Here is a 17151-nt window from a genome sequence, read left to right as displayed (position 1 = left end):
GGTAAGTCAGCTTGCAGTTGCAATCATCTTTAGACGACATCCACATCTTTATCTTTTAATTTAAAGGAAAAGCACGACAGCAAACTGGAATCATAGAGTACAATAAGAGTTATATTAGTACAATATGACATCTCCTACTATCTGCTGACATTTACAAACCGGATTCATAGTCTTTCGAATTAAACAGAAATTCCAGTCTAAATTCACGTTTCTTAGAAAAAAAAGCTTTATAATATGACAAAAAGTAGTAAGTAAGTGACTTGCATAGGACATGTATAGTAGGATGTCACTTCATGATGATTCGTGTCTTCTCATCTCCAAGCACAAGTCTGGAAAAGAAAAGCGGGTCTTTTAGTCAAAATCACAACAGAAACTAGACACTGATAAAGATATCACACTAGCAACATAAGGTATTGTGGGGGGCGGCCAGTATGCCAAGACAACGACCAAGATCGACGACGACCACATACTCACATATTTTTGCCTAATATGAATAGCTTGCCTAATTGCTTACACATAACTTAAAACCGTCTAATGTACAAAAGTGTTTATCCATAAATCCCGTTGACACAGATGTCAGTACAGAATTCTGGTTCTCAGGAACTGACAATCCAACCTTGAACTTGCTAAAATGATGAACACCACTCTCTGTTCCGGAGAACATGACAAAGTAGCAGAAGTCTAACGGTTGTTAGACAGTTCAACTTAAAGTTGTATCAGTGTCATATCTACAATGTCTTCAGAAAGTATTCATACCCCTTGACTTATTCCACATTTTGTTGTGTTACATCCTGCCTGACTTTAAAATGGATTACATTTATATTGTTTCTCTCACCCATCTACACACAATACCCCACAATGGCATAGTGAAAACATGTTTCTAGAAATTTTTGCAAATGTATTGAAATCTGAATGCAGAAATAACTCATTTACATAAGTATTCACACCCATGAGTCAATACTTTATAGAAGCACCTTTGGCAGTGATTTTAGCCGTGAGTCTTTCTTTGTAAGTCTATAAGAGGTTTGCACACCTGGATTGTACAATATTTGCACATAGTTATTATTACAATTCTTCAAGCTCTGTCAAGTTGGTTGTTGATCATTGCTAGACAGCCATTTTCAAGTCTTGCCACAGATTTTCAAGCCAATTTAAGTCAAAACTGTAACCAGGCCACTCAAGAACATCCAATGTCATCTTGATAAGCAACTCCAGTGTATGTTTGGCCTTGTGTCAGAATTCTTCAATCTCTGTCAAGTTGGTTGTTGATCATTGCTAGACAGCAGACTTAACCAGGTTTTCCTCTAGGATTTTGCCTGTGCTTAGCTCTATTCCGTTTATTTTTATTTAAAAAAAAATCTCCCTAGTCCTTGCCGATGACAAGCATACCCATAATATGATGTAGCCACCACCATGCTTGAAAATATGAAGAGTGGTACTCAGTGATGTGTTGTGTTTGATTTGCCCCAAACATAACGCTTTGTATTCAGGGTATAAAGTTCATTTATTTGGCAAATTATTGGCAGTTTTACATTTGTGTCTGATTGCAAACAAGACACACATTTTGGATTTTTAAAATTCTGTACAGGCTTCCTTCTTTTCACTCTGTCATTTTGGTTAGTATTGTGGAGTAACTACAATGTTGTTGAACCATCCTCAGTTTTCTCCTATCACAGCCATTAAATTCACCATTGGTCTCATGGTGAAATCCCTGAGTGGTTTCCTTCCTCTCCAGCAAATGAGTTAGATAGGACGCCTGTATCTTTGTAGTGACTAGGTGTATTGATGCACCATCCAAAGTGTAATTAATAACTTCACCATGCTCAAAGGGATATTCAATATCTTATTATATATTTTTTTAAATTACTCATGTACCAATAGATGCCCTTTGCAGGCATTAGAAAACATCCCTGGTGTTTGTGGTTGAATCTGTGTTATAAATTCACTACTCGATTGAGGGACCTTACAGGTAATTGTACTGTATGTGTGGGGTACAGAGATGAGGTAGTCATAAAAACATTGTGTTAAACACTATTATTGCACAAAGAGTGAGTCCATGCAACTTATTATGTGACTTGTTAAGCAAACATGTACTCCTAAACTTATTTAGGCTTGCCATAACAAAGGTGTGGCACGAGACATTTCAGCTTTTCATGTTTAACTCATTTGTAAAAATGTGTAAAAACATAATTCCACTTTGACATTATGGGGTATTGTGTGTAGGCCAGTAGTATAAAATCTCAATTTAATCCATTTTAAATTCAGGGTGTTTCACAACAAAATGTGGAAAAGTCAAGTGGTGTGAATACTTTCGGAAGGCACCGATTTTTATTAATTCAGAATGATTATATAGTCTTGAGACTCAGAAGCATATTTTGCCTTTTGGCCATTTGCGTTTTAGCCATGCTCTTTAGCCACCATGCTATTGGCCTTGGTCTTTAAGCCCCTGGTACTACTAGCCTTTGCAGTTTTACATAACCACCTGTATCCAGAAAGCTCTGTATTAAACTTTTTACCTTTACAAAGTCAACTTGCTACTGCAAAATTTGATCTATAGTATGCAGGATATCAAGTACATTGTAGAAGGATGTATATATTTTTGTAAATGTAAATGTATGGAATTTGAATAAAGAAAAAAACACATTACAGGTTTGAACATATTTTATGTGATGGCCTATCTACTGTATCTCTCACCTCACTAGGGCTGCTGCCAGTAGACCTCCTGCGATAGGACCAGCCCAGTAAACCCAATGGTAGGTCCAGTAGTTGGCCATTACCGCTGGCCCCAGAGCCCTGGCTGGGTTCAGACAGGTCCCAGACACATCCCCCCTGCACCAGCACACAGACATGTTAAGTGCTTAAGTACTAATATCTAGGATAACAGTCAACGCCAACTTTAGAGCAATCAGAGATGCTGTTTGGTAAAGGGAATATTATCTGGCACATGATACAAACTTGCCAATGTGAGTGAAACTGACTATTGGTGAATTCTGAGCATATGGGTATTGCAATAGCCTAGAATTCTTAGGGCAGGCTTAAAAATGTAATATTGTATTCTTAAATATTGTACAATTCAATAAATATCTTCTCTCAACTCACCCTGCCAGAATGTTGATGATGACAGTACAGCCTACCAGGAAAGGCACCATTGGGCTTTTGCTCTTTGCATTGACCGCCCCTAGCAATACTACCATGGAAACCAGGCACGTCATGGCGATCTCTCCAAATATGGCTCCCGCCAGCTGGTCCTCTGATTTGAGGATAGTAAACGCAGCTCCGGTGGCGTTGGCATAGTTCTCCTTCGATGTCATCATCTGAGGGACAGTATACATCAGTCAACTGCTGACCTGCATATTGCAGGAGGTAAGCACAGCAGTACACCACTTCACATTAGTGACAAATGTATTCATAAAAGCTCTAGGCCTACACAAATAATTGATTGATTGATTTTCTTAACTTTATAAGAATGCCGCTCCCTGACTTTGTCCCCAGGCTCAATGAGAGCCGGCTGGTGGAAGAGATGAACCTTTCCACTATAGGATTAGAAGCTGTTCCCCATTTGTACCACTGTACCTGTTCATTAGAGGTTACCGCAGGTGAACATTAATAACTCAACTGACCTTTGACATGGCAGCTCCCAGCACCCCTCCTAATAACTGGCTGATAAGGTATGGGACAACCATGAACAGTTTCATGCCGCCACACAGGTAGATGGCAATGGTGAAGGGAGGGTTGAAATGGGATCCACTGCATGAAGAGAGGGATCTAGTAAGCTGCATTAAAATAAAAGCCTACACACTGATTTAACTATTCAAATTCAATTGTATTAAATAATTTGCTTCTATAACAAACTATTTTTCATACATATATTTTTTCAGAGAATTTTTATTCCAAAATACATTTCATTCCAATTTATATCTTGAGAAAATAAGAAATAGTTATCTGCACAGTAGACCATTAGCTTGCTGCAGGCAAAGCTTTAAGTTGCATGAAAAAGCCAGGTGAGGTAAGATCACACAGTTAAGATCAACCAGAGCAGTACAGGTGAGTCCTACCTGATCTGATCCATGCATGCCACCATGACGGCCACAGCCAGGCCATGGACCAGCGCCGGCTGTACCCGGCCTGCAGACTCAACGTTCTCGATGACCGACACACACCCGATGAAGACGAAGAACATGGTTCCCACCACCTCTGCCAGGCAGGGTTGGATGATGCGCTCAAACATGTTGGGAGGCCGAACCGGGGGAGGCTTCTTGGTGCCACTCATCAGAGTCGAGTGTCCCTCGTCCAGCTCCATTTTCTCAACTCCCATTGTGTCTGTCTGGACCTCAAGAGTAAATCTGACTGTCCGTCTGACTGCCTAGTTGAAGTGTCTGAGATACAAGTGAGCGACATATGATAGTGTCTTGACAATTTATAATCACTGGCGTTCTATATTGATATTGCCTCATTGTTTGACCCACTGACCATAAACCTTGGCAGGGCAATTACTAGACATATTTTATTCTGCTCCTTGACCTCATTCTGATAGAGGCTGTTCATACCAGTTCAACAAAGGACTTCTTAGCCTGAAGTGTGCCCAACAGCTTTACAAGACAGCATGAGGGGGAGGCAACGTCATATTCATGCCTTGCAAATCGATAAGGGTAAACTTCAATTGCTAAGTTGGCTAAGGCTACCAGAGGCTAGATGTGTCTTGATAAAGGTCACTATGTCACAATCTGAAAGTTAAATGGGAGGACACTGACAAGGTCACCTACTCACAATGCTTTCTATATTGACATATTTTACATTTGAGACACTGTCATAGACAGGGATGCATTTATTGTCAATAAATTATATATATATATGCATGCAAGTTGAAGTGTGATTTGACCAAATTTGGTCAGTGAGTTCAATGCCTCAGTTGAGTTCTGGAAGTTATTACACCACCTATCATGTAATAAAATAGTCATAAACTATTAATGTTTTCCATTTAAGAACTTTGAACCAAACATATCAACAATGATTGATGGACTGAATGGCCAGAAGTGATCATAGGTTTGAATGTAATGTGTTTATGCAAACAGTTTTTGTTTTATAGTTCACTACAGTTCAATATAATATGATGTGTAAGACAAGATGGGAACTGCAAAGGTTCTGCAAGCTATAGAGGGCAATACAATACTTGGGAAGACAATGACATTGTTTTTGAAAAAAAAGCATGGCAAAGACGTTGTCAAAAAGGCTCCCATTGCTCCGAGGCGGCACATTTACTTCAGAACAACACGAGTTTTCTGGTCTCCCAACAACAATCTGTGTACAAAAATCAGAATGAAATAATAGTAAACAATACATGAATTACAATGCGATGAAGAAGTATTCTCCTAGTGACTGTATACAGTATGACTATAACATGCTGAAACCGTATGGAAATGCAGTGCCATTTTAGTGCCTATTTTAGGCAATAATCTATGGCCTAAGGGTAATTAAATCTATAAATGGGTAATGAAAGCTGGGCGTGCTGTATCCTACCTGACCAAGCTTCCAGTGATAAGGGCCCCTGCCATCGGTCCCACCCAGTAGATCCAGTGGTACTCCCAGTAGTTAGCTACCACTGCAGGGCCAAACGCCCGCGCTGGGTTCATACACCCTCCAGATGCTGACCCTCTGAAAGACCAATGGGACAAACACATCTGGTTACTATATTGATAGAACAATGCATTACATTAGATCAATTCATTTATTAATAGAATGAATCATTATCAGGCAGGCAGTGATGTCAATGGCAATGCCCTCTTTGTTTCTGCTGTGACATTTCTTGTTGTCGATAACAACAAATAGCACAGCAAAAATAGTATTGAAACTGTTCTGCTGTGAACACTTGTCATTTCAAAACACCATTCATCACAAAACCATTTGATGTTGCAAATTATTTTAATGGTCACTTCATTGTCAAAGTGTGCAAACTTAGGCAGGAATAGCCATAAACAAACAGTGAGCCATCGTACTCATGTATCAAAAAACAAATCATGAAAGAAAAGCATTGCAAGTTAGAATTCTATAAAGTTAGTGTGGGAGAGGAGGAAAAATGATTGTTTATAGCGCAAGTGGACAGCAAACCTAGTTTCAAAAACAAATAAAGCAACACCTCTCCTCCATGTGACCTACTTGCTGTGTGTATCAAATCAAATCAAATCAAATCAAATTTATTAGTCACATACACATGGTTAGCAGATGTTAATGCGAGTGTAGCGAAATGCTTGTGCTTCTAGTTCCGACAATGCAGTAATAACAACAAGTAATCTAACCTAACAATTCCGCAACTACTACCTTATACACGCAAGTGTAAAGGGATAAAGAATATGTACATAAAGATATATGAATGAGTGATGGTACAGACGGCATAGGCAAGGTGCAGTAGATGGTATAGAGTACGGTATATACCTATGAGATGAGTACTGTAGGGTATGTAAACATAAAGTGGCATAGTTTAAAGTGGCTAGTGGTCCATGTATTACATAAGATGGCAAGATGCAGTAGATGATATAGAGTACAGTATATACATATACATAAGAGATGTGTAATGTAGGGTATGTAAACATTATATTAGGTGGCATTGTTTAAAGTGGCTGGTGGTACATTTTTACATAATTTCCATCAATTCCCATTTTTAAGGTGGCTGGAGCTGAGTCAGTTTGTTGGCAGCGGCCGCTAAATGTTAGTGGTGGCTGTTTAACAGTCTGATGGCCTTGAGATAGAAGCTGTTTTTCAGTCTCTCGGTCCCTGCTTGGATGCACCTGTACTGACCTCGCCTTCTGGATGATAGCGGGGTGAACAGGTAGTGGCTTGGGTGGTTGTTGTCCTTGATGATCTTTATGGCCTTCCTGTGACATCGGGTGGTGTAGGTGTCCTGGAGGGCAGGTAGTTTGCCCCGGGTGATGCGTTCTGCCGACCTCACTACCCTCTGGAGAGCCTTACGGTTGTGTGCGGAGCAGTTGCCGTACCAGGCGGTGATACAGCCCGACAGGATGCTCTCGATTGTGCATCTGTAGAAGTTTGTGAGTGCTTTTGGTGACAAGCCGAATTTCTTCAGCCTCCTGAGGTTGAAGAGGCGCTGCTGCGCCTTCTTCACAACGCTGTCTGTGTGGGTGGACCAATTCAGTTTGTCCGTGATGTGTACACCGAGGAACTTAAAACTTTCCACCTTCTCCACTACTGACCCGTCGATGTGGATAGGGGGGAGCTCCCTCTGCTGTTTCCTGAAGTCCACAATCATCTCCTTTGTTTTGTTGACGTTGAGTGTGAGGTTATTTTCCTGACACCACACTCCGAGGGCCCTCACCTCCTCCCTGTAGGCCGTCTCGTCGTTGTTGGTAATCAAGCCTACCACTGTAGTGTCGTCCGCAAACTTGATGATTGAGTTGGAGGCGTGCATGGCCACGCAGTCGTGGGTGAACAGGGAGTACAGGAGAGGGCTCAGAACGCACCCTTGTGGGGCCCCAGTGTTGAGGATCAGCGGGGTGGAGATGTTGTTACCTACCCTCACCACCTGGGGGCGGCCCGTCAGGAAGTCCAGGACCCAGTTGCACAGGGCGGGGTCGAGGCCCAGGGTCTCGAGCTTGATGACGAGTTTGGAGGGTACTATGGTGTTAAATGCTGAGCTGTAGTCGATGAACAGCATTCTCACATAGGTATTCCTCTTGTCCAGATGGGTTAGGGCAGTGTGCAGTGTGGTTGCGATTGCGTCGTCTGTGGACCTATTGGGTCGGTAAGCAAATTGGAGTGGGTCTAGGGTGTCCGGTAGGGTGGAGGTGATATGGTCCTTGACTAGTCTCTCAAAGCACTTCATGATGACGGAAGTGAGTGCTACGGGGCGGTAGTCGTTTAGCTCAGTTACCTTAGCTTTCTTGGGAACAGGAACAATGGTGGCCCTCTTGAAGCATGTGGGAACAGCAGACTGGGCTAAGGATTGATTGAATATGTCCGTAAACACACCAGCCAGCTGGTCTGCGCATGCTCTGAGGACGCGGCTGGGAATGCCGTCTGGGCCTGCAGCCTTGCGAGGGTTAACACGTTTAAATGTTTTACTCACCTCGGCTGCAGTGAAGGAGAGCCCGCAGGTTTTGGTAGTGGGCCGTGTCAGTGGCACTGTATTATCCTCAAAGCGGGCAAAAAAGGTATTTAGCCTGTCTGGGAGCAAGACATCCTGATCCGCGACGGGGCTGCTTATCTTTTTGTAATCCGTGATAGACTGTAGACCCTGCCACATACCCCTTGTGTCTGAGCTGTTGAATTGCGATTCAATTTTGTCTCTGTACTGGGACTTAGCCTGTTTGATAGCCTTGCGGAGAGAATAGCTACACTGTGTGTATTCGGTCATGTTTCCGGTCACCTTGCCCTGGTTAAAAGCAGTGGTTCGCGCTTTCAGTTTCACGTGAATGCTGCCGTTAATCCACGGTTTCTGGTTTGGGAATGTTTTAATCGTTGCTCTGGGTACGACATCGTCAATGCACTTCCTAATGAACTCGGTCACCGAATCTGCATATTCATCATTGTTGTTGTTGGACGCCGTGCGGAACATATTCCAATCCGCGTGATCAAAGCAGTCTTGAAGCGTGGATTCAGATTGGTCGGACCAGCGTTGAACAGACCTGAGCGCGGGAGCTTGTAGTTTTAATTTCTGTTTGTAGGCTGGAATCAACAAAATGGAGTCGTGGTCAGCTTTTCCGAAAGGAGGGCGGGGGAGGGCCTTATATGCGTCGCGGAAGTTAGTATAACAATGGTCCAGAGTTCTGCCAGCCCTGGTCGGACAATCGATGTGCTGATAGAATTTAGGGAGTTTTGTTTTTAGATTAGCCTTGTTAAAATCCCCAGCTACGATGAATGCAGCCTCAGGGTGTGTGGTTTCCAGTTTACAGAGAGTCAGATAGAGTTCGTTCAGGGCCATCGATGTGTCTGCTTGGGGGGGAATATATACGGCTGTGATTATGACCGAAGTGAATTCCCTTGGTAGATAATGCGGTCTACATTTGATTGTGAGGAGTTCTAGATCAGGTGAACAGAATGACTTTAGTTCCTGAGTGTTGTTATGATGGTCACACCACGTCTCGTTAATCATGAGGCATACCCCCCCGCCCCTCTTCTTACCAGAAAGATGTATGTTTCTGTCTGCGCGATGCGTGAAGAAACCAGCTGGCTGCACCGACTCCGTTAGCGTCTTTTCAGTTAGCCATGTTTCCGTGAAGCAGAGCACGTTGCAATCCCTGATGTCTCTCTCGAATGTTACCCGTGCTCGGATTTCATCGACCTTATTCTCAAGAGACTGGACATTGGCGAGTAGTATGCTAGGGAGTGGAGCGCGATGTGCTCGTCTCCGAAGCCTGACCAGGAGACCGTTACGTTTGCCCCTTTTTCGGCGTCGTGTAGCTTCGCCGGCTGGGATCAGGTCCATTGTATTGGGTGGAAGGCAAGACACTGGATCCGTTTCGGGAAAGTCATATTCCTGGTAGGAAGGGTGGTTAGTTGACGTTAATCGTATATTCAGTAGTTCCTCCCGGCTGTATGTAATGAAACTTAAGATCACCTGGGGTACCAATGTAAGAAATAACACATAGAAAAACAAAATACTGCATATTTTCCAAGGAACGCGAAGCGAGGCAGCCATCCTGTTCGGCGCCGGAAGTTCGATTGAGTATGTACTGATATGTATGTGGAACTGATAGATGCACACACACGCTACATGTTAATGCTTTTAAATATATGCAAATTGTAAAGTCTTTTGTCTGTAATGTCTTTTTCGTTATATGTCGGACCCCAGTAAGACAAGCTGTCACCATTGGCGTCAGCTAACGGTGATCCTATTCAATCTAAATCTAAACCATCTATCATGACAATGCATTACATAGGCCTCAAGTGTTTTCCAAACCATCTGTATCTGTTGACATTCATGAGCCTCCATAGATTTTCCTCAGCCCTTACCCAGCCAGTATGTTAGCAGTCACAGTGAGCCCGATGCAGAGTGGGGCCAGTGGGGTACGGGTCCTTCCGTTCACAGCCCCCATACAGACCACTAGGGACAGGAAGAGGGTCATGACAATCTCTGCTACGGTGGCACTGCCGATCGCTCCGCTGGTTTTAACCACGTTGAACACTCCCCCTGCTGCACTGGCATAGCTGATGATGGAGGATGCTGCCTGAGGAATATCACAACATCTGTACAATTAGATTGGGATTACATTGGGTTATATTTCCTTTTATTAAACACAATCTGAAGGTCTTTTGTTTCTTCATAGATCCGAATGCTTTTGAAAAATGATTAGGCCTATTTTAATATCCAAGCTGAACGAAGATGTACATCATTCACATGTTTTATTCCAAGAAAACAGCATATGGAGACTGTTTCTCAAACAAGTTTGTTTGCTATCGTTCGAATCAGAGTTTGATTATTTGCTACATTGTGTTTTGGTCATTTGGTCCAGTTGGTTTCACATTGCCAAATGTCGAACAAACTAAAATATGTAGGCTATACAAAACTATGTGTGATGCAAGTCATTTGTTTATTGGACAGAAATGCTCACGTTAAATCCATCTATGATCGTATGGAGCAACACGTTTGTGTCCCAATCTTCATATTGCATTTGCTTTGTAACATGAGCGATAGCTGCTATAATACCTGCCAAGTGCTGTGAATAGGGGATACTGGGGCGGGTTCTCTTATCATTGGTTGGTACTAACTTAGCCTATTACTCCAATCTAGAGGTGCTCTGTAACCTAGTCATTTTAAAATTAATGTGTGCGACTTATTTGCAAGAGGTCATCTGGTCAATTCCTGTTTTATCATGACAATATCTAAATATTGAGGAGCAGGGATTCTGTGTTTTTATATGAGCTGAAAGTAAAACATACATGTCTTGATGTTTTAATTGTTTGAATTATAGGAGTAGGCTATCCTTGAACAATTCATTTATATTGTTGAAAAGAGGAAAGGAAGAGCTATAGCTAGACTATTTCAAACTGATTTCTAAATTGTTGCTAGGATAAGCCATGTGGAAATTAGCATCATAGGCCATACCAGAGGAAGATGTTTTGGGGTGGGGGTCCTGAAATTTTTTGGCTGGCAGGGGGGGGTGGTATTTGCACTGCTACTAACAAAATGTTTCAGAGATACACTTCAAAAGTATGTGGACACCTGCTCGTCGAGCATCTCATTCCAAAGTCATGGGCATTAATATGGAGTTGGTCCCCACTTTGCTGCTAGAACAGCCTCCACTCTTCTGGGAAGGCTTTCCACTAAGTGTTAGAACATTGCTGCAGGGACTTGCTTCCATTTACCGACTAGAGCATTAGTGAGGTCGGGCAATGACGTTGGGCGATTAGTCCTGGCTCGCAGTCGGCATTCCAATTGGGGTTGAGGTCAGGGCTCTGTGCAGGCCAGTCAAGTTCTTCCACACCGATCTCGACGAATCGTTTGTGTATGGACCTTGATTTGTGCACAGGGGCATTGTCATGATAAAACAGGAAAGGGCCTTCCCCAAACTTTTGCCATAAAGTTGGAAACACACAATCATCTAGAATGTCATTGTATGCTGTAGCGTTAAGATTTCACTTCACTGGAACTAAGGGGCATAGCCTGAACCATGAAGCGTGATTCATTACTCCAGAGAACACATTTTTCACTGCTCCAGAGTCCACTACCACTTCGCGGCTGACCCGTTGTTGCTCTTTGACGTTTCCACTTCACAATAACAGCACTTACAGTTGACGGGGCAGCTCTAGCAGGGCAGAAATTTGGCTAACTGATTTTTTGGAAATGTGGCATCCTATGACAGTGCCACGTTGAAAGTCACTGAGCTCTTCAGTGCGGGCCATTCTACTGCCAATGTTTGTCTATGGAGATTGCATGTCTGTGTGCTCGATTTTATACCCTTGTCAGCAACGAGTGTGGCTGAAAGAGCCAAATCCACTAATTTGAAGGCGTGTCCACATACCTTTGTCCATTTAGTGTATCAACCCACTGGGCACAGATGTCAATTCAACATCTATTCCACGTTGGTTCAAAGTAATTTCAGTCAAATGATGTGGAAACAACTTTGAGTCAACCCAGTGGGAAGTTATGATATTGCATGCATGCTTACAAGGAACCCAAACCGGCTGCGCGCGTCCGTCATCAAGCATAAATGTATTTTGTCCCCCCACACCAAACGCGATCACGACACGCAGGTTAAAATATCAAAACAAACTCTGAACCAATTACATTAATTTGGGGACAGGTCGAAAGCTTGCACTTGCTAGCTAATTTGTCCTATTTAGCTAGCTTGCTGTTTCTAGCTAATTTGTCCTGGGATATAAACATTGATTTGTTATTTTACCTGAAATGCACAAAGTCCTCTACTCCGACAATTAATCCACACATAAAATGGTCAACCGAATCGTTTCTAGTCATCTCTCCTCCTTCTAGGCTTTTTCTTCTCTTGACTTTATATTGCGGTTGGCAACTTTCATAAATTAGGTGCATTACCGCCACTGACCTCGTTCGTCTTTCAGTCACCCACGTGGGTATAACCAATGAGGGGATGGCACGTGGGTACCTTCTTCTATAAACCAATGAGGAGATGGGAGAGGCAGGACCTGCAGCGCAATCTGCGTCACAAATAGAACTGACTTCTATTTTAGCCCTTGGCAACGCAGATGCTCGTTGGCGCGCGCGAGCGGTGTGGGTGCAATAATTGAATAATATAGATTTCAAAATCTATTTTGCAACGCGAGCGGTGTAGTCAGCCTGTTACAGTCAAACAACCAATAGCTTACTGTCCGGACTGCGTTCTCACTTGCAGCAAACTGCACCAAGGTACCAATGGAATCGGGACCGAGACTATACTTTTATGCGAACCACAGTGCGTTTCAACTCGACATACATCATTTTAACGTGAATAATTTTGTAATATTTAGTTGAGTCGTTGATCAATGAGATTCCAACCTATATTCACCCACTCAAAAAGACAGCCACAAGTTAGTTATCACTATGCTTTCAACCATCTAAAAGCTGTGTTACAGCCTGAATTAAAAATCTATTAAATAGATTTTTTCAAATGTATTGAAAATTAAATACAGAAATATCTCAGGAACATTCAATGTCTTCTTGGTAAGCAACTCCAGTGTAGATTTGGCCTTGTGTTTTAGGTTAATGCCCGGCTGAAAGGGGAATTTGTCTCCCAGTATCTCTTGGAAAGCAGACTGAACCAGATTTTCCTCCCTGTGCTTAGCTCTATTCCGTTTTATCCTAAAAAAAAAACACCCTAGTCCTTGCCAATGACAAGCACACCCATAACATGATGCAGCCAACACCATGCTTGAAAATATGATTTGGACTCAGTGATGAGTTGGACTCAGTGATGTGTTGTGTTGAATTTGCCCCAAATATAACACTTTGTATTCAGGACATATTTCTTTGACACATTTTTGGGAGTTTTATTTTTGCGCCTTATTGCAAAAATGATGCATGTTTTGGAGTATTTTTATTCTGTACAGCCATTCTTCTTTTCACTCTGTCATTTAGGTTAGTATTGTGGAGTAATTACAATGTTGTTGATCCATCCTCAGTTTTCTCCTATAACAGCCATTATTAAACTATGTAACTGTTTAAAGTCACCATTGGTCTCATGGTGAAATCCCTGAGTGGTTTCTTTCCTCTCCGGCAACTGAGTTAGGAAGGGCGCCTGCATTTTGTAGTGACTGGGTGTATTGATACACCATCTAAAGTGTAATGAATAACTTCATCATGATCAAAAGTGCGTTCAATGTCATTTATTTTGTCATTTTACCCATCTACCAATAGGTGCCCTTCTTTGCGAAGAATTGGAAAACATCCCTGGCGTTTGTAGTTGAGTCTGTATTTGAAATTCCCTGCTCGACTCTGGGACACTACAGATAATAATTGTCTGTGTGGGGTACAGAGATGAGGTAGTCATAAAAAAAAGTTTAAAAGTGTGAATACTTTCTGAAGGAACTGTACTGTATTACAAAAGTAATATTGAATTGTGTTTGGTTGACAACACAACCAAATATCAACATTATAAGGAGATGTATCTTCTGCTTGGATAGTTCCTTCTGTGCCACTGACTCAGTCTGTCTTTAATTCCAGTTTGTCTACAAATGAATAACTGATATGATGGATTCATGTCTCCATCGCAACCAAAAATCCAGAGAACAGAACAAAATCAAATCAAAATTTCATTGCACTTTAAATAAAGTTTGATTTGATTTATTCCTATTCTTTAATTTAGATTTTTGGTTTTGATGGAGACGTGAATCCTGAAAACAACAGTTTATCTTGATAACTTTTTTCAAAACCAATGTATTTTCCACATAGATTCCGTATCACAATACATTGACAAATTGCGTTGAAACAACATTGATTCAACCAGTATGTGCCCGGTGGGTTATTTGGTGCACACCCGAGTACGGTTAGTGTTCCCACCTGTCCAATCGAACCAAATTTAGGGGTTAATCGCTCCAGAGTTCGAAAAAAAAACTTGATGTGAAAGCCCCCTTACCTTTGCCAAGCCAGCCCCAATCATTCCCCCCACCATCTGGGAGAGTATATACGGCCCCAGTAGGATTACGTCCAGTCCTCCACTGATGCACACACTCACAGACACAGCTGGGTTGAAGTGGCCACCACTGGATTCAGAAAGAATTAGGAGGTGTAAAATCACATTGAAAAATGTAAATCATTGATAAAAGAGATTCATACACGTGTAACAGCTGTAAATCTCAAGTCATGTGAACAACATTATATTTTAGCCCAATGTTGAAATAATTCATAAAAACATCCTAATACTTTCTGACCATAGAGGAGGGAGATGTTAACAGGTGTCAGCATGTCCTCACCTGATCTCTCCCAGCACAGCGATAACAATCCCCAGCGCCAGCCCATGAGCCAGAGCAGGCTGGAGGCTCCCCGGAACGCCGGCATTCTCAATAACAGACCCGCATCCCACGAAGATGAAAAGGGCGCATCCCACCACCTCAGCCAAGCACGGTTGGATATATCTCTCAAAGGTGGTAACTATCTTTCTGGAGTTGAAAACCTCTGAACCTGGCCCTGACTCGACAGTGTCAGTCCCAGCCACGGTGAAGAGCTCTGTCTTTGACTCTTTCACGGACATGTTGCTCAGCTGACTCCTGCTGCTCTCTGTGTGTCACTTACACCTGCTCTGTTAAGTGGTCAGCCAGAGCATGATACATGCCGTGATAAAAGTGCAGACAGGAGAGGCAAGACCATCATATTGGGCTGGTCTCAGGATATGTATGGGAGCATTCATATCGCCACCTCCCCTTATTGTGGTGGCATGTTTTGGCACACATCCCCATTTCTGGGTATAGTAATAGCCGTAGTGTTAGTGGTTATTGTAGTGGATGAAGCATTGATGATGGAAAGACGAGGATTAGCTTATCAGGGTAACACAGCGGTAATAAATTGTGTTCATAATTAGCCTAGTATGTAGGCATAGCTGCTAAAGAACAATATAAAGTGCGTTGAATTGTCCTACTTGCCTACTTAAAGGGGCAATCTGTTGTTGCTACATCTATTTTGGACGTATAAATTAATGATATATACCCATCGATTTTTGAAGAATATAACTTACAAATGCCTCATGAGCTTAGTTCAACTGAAGTACCCCATCAGAACCCAACATACAAGCCTGTTTGACTCCAATGTTTGTAAACAAAGTAAATCTTAACAAACACTATATAGCCTCAAAACATGGTTAAAACTAAAATGTTGATATAATGGATGGTCAGTCCTTGCATCCATAGCTCTGTCTATGAATGGTTCCTCAGGCCAATCCCTTAGCTTTTTACCAACGCAGAGGCAGGGAATCCTCTTTGTCCTTCTTTCAATTAAGGACTCTAGCTTTAATAACTTTAAATAGGCCTAATAGAGGTTAATAAGCAAAAGTTATGTTGTAAGTATTCAAGGCCATTTCACATGTTCTCAGCAGCACTATCTACAGTGCCTTCAGAAAGTATTCACAGCCCTTGACTTTATCCATATCTTGTTGTGTTACAGCCTGAATTTAAAATACATTCAATTAAGATTTTTTTGTCACTACCCCATAATGTCAAAGTGGAATTAGATTTTTAACATGTTTACAAATTAATTTAAAATGAAAAGTTGAAATGTCTTGAGTCAAAATGTATTCAACCCCTTGTTATGGGTAAAAAAAGCAGACATTGAATATTATTAATTACACTTTGGATGGCGTATCAATACACCCAGTCACTACAAAGATACAGGCATTCTTACTAACTCAGTTACTGGAGAGGAAGGAAACCGCTCAGGGATTTCACCATGAGTCCAATGGTGACTTTAAAACAGTTACAGAGTTTAATGGCTGTGAGGAAGGATCAACAACATTGTAGTTACTCCACATTACTAACTTCATTGACAGAGTGAAAAGAAGGACAGCTGTACAGAATAAAAATATTTCAAAACATGCATCCTTTTTGCAACAAGGCACTAAAGTAATACTGCCAAACATTTTCACAAAGCAATTCAGTTTTTGTCCTGATACAAAGTGTTATGTTTGGGGCAAATGCAATATAACACATTACTTAGTGCCACTCTACATTTTTTCAAGCATAATAGTGGCTGCATCATGTTATGGGTTCAGCTGCGATTTTAGCATGTAAATCTTGGTGGGGCAAACTCCCCAAAGCCACTACACAACACAACACTAAACAAGACAAGAATTGCACTATAATAGTGACAAACGGTGCCCACAAACTGTTAGGGCCTACATAAAGCTGTTCCCGACAGCAGTCCCAACACCTTACCACTACTACACCTGACTATCAGCGAAGCCTTGTCTGGCAGCAAAACAGTTCATTCAGCCCCATTTACTGCCTTTAAAAAAAGATAGCTGATTTGGCTGACTTGCTTAAACAAATGTGGTTTCTACTGACAATTGAGATGTACAAACTATGGCATAAGTGGATGACGAGCGGATAAGAGGAAATCCGCAAATTCGATTAAGACATTAATGAGCGAACTAGGACGGACATTGTCAATATAACTATTTGTTCAGCACTTTTAAATGTACAGCGACAGAATTCAGAACACGGGCCGTTCTTACAGTATTCTCCCTGTACACCAAGTTAGAA

At 41.9% G+C, this 17151-nt stretch overlaps 2 protein-coding genes across 2 annotated transcripts; both read right to left on the bottom strand.

Moving 5' to 3' along the window:
* Positions 1-39: 39 nt before the first annotated feature.
* On the bottom strand, positions 40-4820 carry aqp8a.2 (aquaporin 8a, tandem duplicate 2). The gene is made up of 5 exons (XM_071409719.1): positions 4056-4820; positions 3621-3747; positions 3100-3314; positions 2695-2829; positions 40-329 (listed from the first exon to the last, which is right to left on the bottom strand). The coding sequence occupies exons 1-5, from the start codon at positions 4313-4315 to the stop codon at positions 287-289; spliced, it is 780 nt and encodes a 259-aa protein (XP_071265820.1). The 5' UTR covers positions 4316-4820; the 3' UTR covers positions 40-286.
* On the bottom strand, positions 4810-15236 carry aqp8a.1 (aquaporin 8a, tandem duplicate 1). Its single transcript, XM_071409718.1, has 5 exons — positions 14875-15236; positions 14538-14664; positions 9964-10178; positions 5518-5652; positions 4810-5298 (listed from the first exon to the last, which is right to left on the bottom strand). The coding sequence occupies exons 1-5, from the start codon at positions 15150-15152 to the stop codon at positions 5256-5258; spliced, it is 798 nt and encodes a 265-aa protein (XP_071265819.1). The 5' UTR covers positions 15153-15236; the 3' UTR covers positions 4810-5255.
* Positions 15237-17151: the final 1915 nt, after the last annotated feature.

The sequence above is a fragment of the Salvelinus alpinus genome, chromosome 7, assembly GCF_045679555.1.
Source record: "Salvelinus alpinus chromosome 7, SLU_Salpinus.1, whole genome shotgun sequence".
In the NCBI taxonomy this organism is placed as follows: domain Eukaryota; kingdom Metazoa; phylum Chordata; class Actinopteri; order Salmoniformes; family Salmonidae; genus Salvelinus; species Salvelinus alpinus.
The sequence above is the reverse complement of the archived record's forward strand: the minus strand, read 5'-3'. Positions and strand labels throughout refer to the sequence as shown.

What these genes read in the sequence shown, in the direction of transcription:
- aqp8a.2 (XM_071409719.1), bottom strand. Translation starts at nt 4,315, where the DNA reads ATGGGAGTTGAGAAAATGGAGCTGGACGAGGGACACTCGACTCTGATG. An exon ending in ATCATCAACATTCTGGCAGG is followed by an intron (nt 2,830 to 3,099) that starts GTGAGTTGAGAG and finishes GTGCTGGTGCAG; the next exon opens with GGGGGATGTGTCTGGGACCT. An exon ending in CTGGCAGCAGCCCTAGTGAG is followed by an intron (nt 330 to 2,694) that starts GTGAGAGATACA and finishes TTTCTTTTCCAG; the next exon opens with ACTTGTGCTTGGAGATGAGA.
- aqp8a.1 (XM_071409718.1), bottom strand. Translation starts at nt 15,152, where the DNA reads ATGTCCGTGAAAGAGTCAAAGACAGAGCTCTTCACCGTGGCTGGGACT. An exon ending in GCTGTGCTGGGAGAGATCAG is followed by an intron (nt 14,665 to 14,874) that starts GTGAGGACATGC and finishes TTCTGAATCCAG; the next exon opens with TGGTGGCCACTTCAACCCAG. An exon ending in ATCACTGGAAGCTTGGTCAG is followed by an intron (nt 5,299 to 5,517) that starts GTAGGATACAGC and finishes TTTTGTACACAG; the next exon opens with ATTGTTGTTGGGAGACCAGA.